General features: G+C 53.1%; 1 protein-coding gene across 1 annotated transcript in view; it reads left to right on the top strand.

The window, feature by feature from the left end:
* The window catches only part of LOC104542488 (receptor-type tyrosine-protein phosphatase U-like), a gene marked incomplete at its 5' end in the record, with an annotated part of 10,382 nt that overhangs the window by 2,540 nt on the left and 3,178 nt on the right, over window positions 1–4,664 (top strand). Inside the window, 8 exons of the mRNA XM_010186821.1 lie at window positions 365–435; window positions 833–869; window positions 1,146–1,414; window positions 1,608–1,724; window positions 2,822–2,979; window positions 3,058–3,193; window positions 3,858–4,007; window positions 4,183–4,282. Of these exons, the coding sequence (XP_010185123.1) occupies window positions 365–435; window positions 833–869; window positions 1,146–1,414; window positions 1,608–1,724; window positions 2,822–2,979; window positions 3,058–3,193; window positions 3,858–4,007; window positions 4,183–4,282 (1,038 nt within the window). The remainder of the gene's footprint in view (window positions 1–364; window positions 436–832; window positions 870–1,145; window positions 1,415–1,607; window positions 1,725–2,821; window positions 2,980–3,057; window positions 3,194–3,857; window positions 4,008–4,182; window positions 4,283–4,664) is intronic.

Genomic DNA, 4,664 nt, shown 5'->3' with positions numbered 1-4,664 from the left:
CTGATAGTCATTACTGAATGCTGCTGTGTCACATCCAGAGGTGGCTATCTGTGGGAAAGCAGAGGGAGAGACCCAATTTCTATCAAAACTTAAAGCTCCTTTGGGCCTCACATGGTGTGGACATTTGGCCATTGCATTAAGAGTTCTTTCCTAAAACCACGTTGCATTTCCTGCTGTGCCATGTCACCTTTGGTCCCATTGGCTGTTCTTTACCTCCTAACATGTCCTGAGGCTTGGGGTGCTGCTGAGGAGGGAGCAGATGATCCCAGACTTCCCTAAATTACATCCCTCTCCTTACACAGTCACTTCCTTGCTGCCCCAAAGAGACAGTCCACTGACTCCCTCACTGACTCTTCTCTTTCAGATGACCACTGCCGTGTGGTGCTGCAGCCTTCTGACATGGGGAATGACTACATTAATGCCAGCTATGTAGATGTAGGTAGCAAAGAATTGCTGTCCTGGGCAGGGTAGAGGTGTCTGCAAAGGGGAGGAGAGGTGTTTGGGTGAGGACAGTCCTGCTTACAGGGGTGGCCCTGAGTTCTGGCACTTGCTGCCATCCAGTGCTGGTGGATTTTGGGATGTCGATTTTCCTGCATCCTCTCTGAGCTGCCTGGAATACTCTGGATTTGTGTGCAGTTCCCATGTCTAACAAAAAGGGATCTGTGTGAGGGAACAAGCGCTCCTGGGCACCCCCTCTTGCTGCTGCCCAGGAGTGGTGCTGTGGGACACGCTGTGCCGCGAGCTCTGGTGCCTATGGGGATGGGGCCTTTATTTCATTTCCTGTTAAACGATAACCCATTTAATCAGAGCTGTTTGAACCTCTCCCCCACAGAGCTACCAGAGTCCACGCTTCTACATTGCAGCTCAAGGTGGGTGCTCCCAGCCCTTATGTTCACAAGATGCCAGTTGCTGCCCTGAGCATTTTGGGAAGTGGGGAACTGGGACAGCAGCCTAGGAGCTGCTAATGGCCCAGCCCAAGGCCCTGCACCTCCTGGGCCTGAATCTCAGATGGTGGTTACAGCTGCTGCAGCAGATATGGGAGCAGCTCAAGGCCACCTTGAGGGGCTAGATGGGGAGGCCCCTGAAGCAGCAGTGAATCCCTGACGTATCCTGGTCTCACCTGCCCTCCGTCTTCCTTGTCCCAGTTTCTAACACGAGTGATGATGCCAAGGTGCCCAGCAACCCCTGCCAGGTGCTGCTGTGTCCAGGCTGTGCAGTGTCAGTCCACGGGCAGGGTGAAGGACTGAGCTGTGCTAGGGGCAGCTACACCCCTATGGCTTGGACAGTGGCACAGGGGTCTCCTCTTCCTCGCCAAGGCCCCTTGCCTGGGACGGTGGTGGATTTCTGGCAGATGGTGTGGCAGGAGAAGATCTCAGTCATTGTGATGCTGACTGGCTTGGTGGAGCAGAATAAGGTAGAGAAACCATTGCAGCCTGTGCTCAGCTTGGGCCTCCCCAGAGCCCAGTCTTCCTTGCCTGTTTTGCTTTGCTTTGCTCCCAGTGTCTTTGCTTATCAATGAGAACAGAGAGCAGCCCCACACTGCTGCTGGCTTGCAACGCTCCCCTGATGAGTTTGCTAGTGCTTTGCAATCTCGCTGCTGTTGACAGACCAAGTGTGAGCAGTATTGGCCAGAGCAGGAGCAGGTCTACGGGGACTTCACTGTAACACTCAACAACACCAGGACCACCACGGGCCTTGTCACACGCATCTTCCGCCTGCAGAAGGTAAGCTTGGTGTGTAGCTGAGGTGAGCATGCAGGATGCTTTTGGGTTTCAGTAGCTGGTGGGTGCTGTTGGCCAAAAGAAGCCATGAGGAGCCCTGTCTGGTCTCCAGCACTAGCAGGTCAGTGTTGCTATCACTGAATGCCATGCCAGGGCATTGGCCTCAGGTCTCTGTCTCCCAGACAAAGACAGTTGGTCAGCTCCAGTGGTCACCCCAGCTGAGTCTGTACTGATGATACACATGGGCAGATCATACGTTTTAGGGGCTTGGATAAGGTGATCACAAAGTGTATAGAAGTGGTTAAAGGGTGCAAAATGGCATCTCTCTACAACCAGGATGATGGGACAGGTGCCTGCTTGTCACCTGGGCCAATCTGCAGAGAGTACACATGGAAGCTCACTTACAGCTCTGAAACCTGAACAGATAGTTTGTGGTTCAAGATAACTTACATAATTACACTGCTCAATATGAGTACTTCTGTGGAAGTTATGCCTCAGATAATAAGCAGAAACTGAAGGAGTTGCAAGAAGGTGAAAACAGGTACAATACAAAGAAATTGCAGTTATGCATATTCTTATCTTGCCTAATGCAAAGTCTAGCTGAAAGACAAAGCTCCAAGAGCACCTGATAGTGGGATATAGCAGTTCAGACCACATGAATATGATACTTAGGAAAACATACATGATTGGCTGGTAACAAAGGTGACTACATTCACATCATTGCAGCACCAGCCTTAGGAAATACCTTATTTGGGGAAGTCAGGGCTTTTTGATGTCCATGGAAACACTCTGCACTGTGACTTTTTTTTTTCCTCTGAGGCACAAGTGGCATTTACTGCTCTGAGTTCACTGTTCACAGCATGGGGAAGCAGTGAACAAAGTGAATTGTGAGGCTGCGTTCTGAGTGCATTTGCCCTTTGCAGTCTGATGAGCTATAGTGGAGCAGTCACTGTGGTGGGTGTGCTGGGGGTAACACTGTGCTGGTGCCTCCCTGAAGTGATTTTCTCCACTGCTTCCTACTTGTTGGTGTGCAATTACTTCATGCAAGTTTCCAGGTTGGTTCCTGCTCCCTGCTCCCAGCCATGTCTCCCTCTTTGCAGACAGGCTGTGCTCTCCCAAGAGTGGTGGAGCAGTTTCACTGCCTGCTGTGGCCAGACCACGGGGTCCCCAGAAACCCTGCCCAGCTCCTGTGCTTAGTGGAGCTGGTGAACAAGAAGGGGCTGGAGGTGCCTGCTGGACCCGTGCTGGTGCACTGCAGGTACTGGGCTGGGAGTGCTTGAGTGCTGGGGCAAAGCTGGCCAGGACAGCATTGACTCCCAGTTTTCTGTGTTCTCAGTGCAGGGATTGGGCGCACAGGTACCTTCATCGCCCTGGACTTCTTGCTGAAGATGGGGAAGGCTGAGGGGAAGGTGGATGTGTTTCACTGTGTGCAGAGGCTGCGGGAGCAGCGGGTCAGCATGGTGCAGACCAAGGTGAGGAGAGTTACCTGCTCCCTGCACACTGTCAGGCTGCAGATCTGCTTCCCACCATCTTCAGGGATGGGATGTGCAAAGCCACAGTGGCTATGCTGTTCATGATCTAGCCACAGGGACTGGAGCTGCCAGGTGATGGGGACTGCAGGATCTTGTTTTCAATGCTATGTCCAAACCTAGTCGGGATGCACTAGTCATCCTGGTAAAGAAGTTCTGTCCTGTACGCAAGGAGCAAGAGTGAGAGTCCTCACATCCTTCAGGCTTTCAGGATGTCTGCCCTTATGGCATCTTCTGGGCAGCAGTGTCCTGGCCTAGGAACTACATCCCCAGGATTTACTCAGTGCTGGGACCCTTTGGGGGAAACTAGGTTGGGCAGAACTATCCAGCTGCTTGTAGAAGGATTAACTAGTTCACTGGCTTTCTAGATTTCCTTCCTCAGAGCAGGGGTCTGGTCTGAGAGGGAGCATTTAATCACAGGATCATGGTCTTCTCTGGGTTGCCTGCACTGGGAGGTATCTGACCTCAGGGCTCCCCAGCAGGAAGATGAAGGATAGACCTGGCTTATCGCTGGCACAAGTTGATGCCAGAGAGCTGGTGGTCTTGAGTACCAGGGCAACTCATGGAGCTGCTCCAGACCATGCATCTGACCCGTGTCCTCCTGCAGGAGCAGTACACCTTCCTGTATGAGGTGCTGCTCGAAGGCTTGCTCTGCGGCACCACTGGAGTCCCAGTGGAGAGCATCGCCAGCCACATCCGCTGCCTTCGAGAAGCTGAGGCCTCAAGGCACAACAATGTCCTTGAGAAGGAGTTCAAGGTACCACCAGGATCTACTACACTGGGACTGGTGCTGCGGGGGTGGTCTGTGGTGCCTCCCCCTTGCTGTTCCCCTCCCCATCTGTGGGATGGAGATAGGGGTGCATTTCTCTGGGGTGGCTGAAGAAGAGAAGGACCTGACAGACAGGACTTGCTTGGCTGAATCACCCCTACAGGCCCTGCAGAAGTTTTCCGAGTTGTTCCAGCTCTTGCCATGTAGAGAAGCAGAGAAACCCAGCAACCAGCCCAAAAACCGCAAGCCAGGGATCCTGCCAGGTACCACTGGGAATCTCATTGCTCTGTGACCCAGCACCTGAGCGTAGCAGGGGGGACATGATGCTGCCTTGCTGCTTCCCTCCCCAGCACCATGCCATTGCCCAAGGTCCAGTCATCATTTTCTGGTTGGTAATAGACACAGATTAGACTGGTTCCTCCATGGGAGCAAGACCCCCATCCCTACTTCCCTCTGGGCTTGCTGGAGACAGGCATTTATGGGGTAGAGCTGGGATAAATATTGTCCCTGGGTCTAATCTGTCCCAGAGGAGGAGACCAGATGAGACATCAGGGAGCAATGAGGAGGGTGGACCTGCTGTGCCTCTGTGCCTTCTCACATGGGGTTTTGGAAATCCCCTGTCAGGCATCCCTGAGCTGTCATGGC

This window comes from Mesitornis unicolor, unplaced genomic scaffold, assembly GCF_000695765.1.
Source record: "Mesitornis unicolor isolate BGI_N332 unplaced genomic scaffold, ASM69576v1 scaffold9846, whole genome shotgun sequence".
Classification (NCBI taxonomy): domain Eukaryota; kingdom Metazoa; phylum Chordata; class Aves; order Mesitornithiformes; family Mesitornithidae; genus Mesitornis; species Mesitornis unicolor.
Note: the sequence above shows the minus strand (reverse complement) of the source record. Positions and strands in the feature narration are given on the sequence as shown.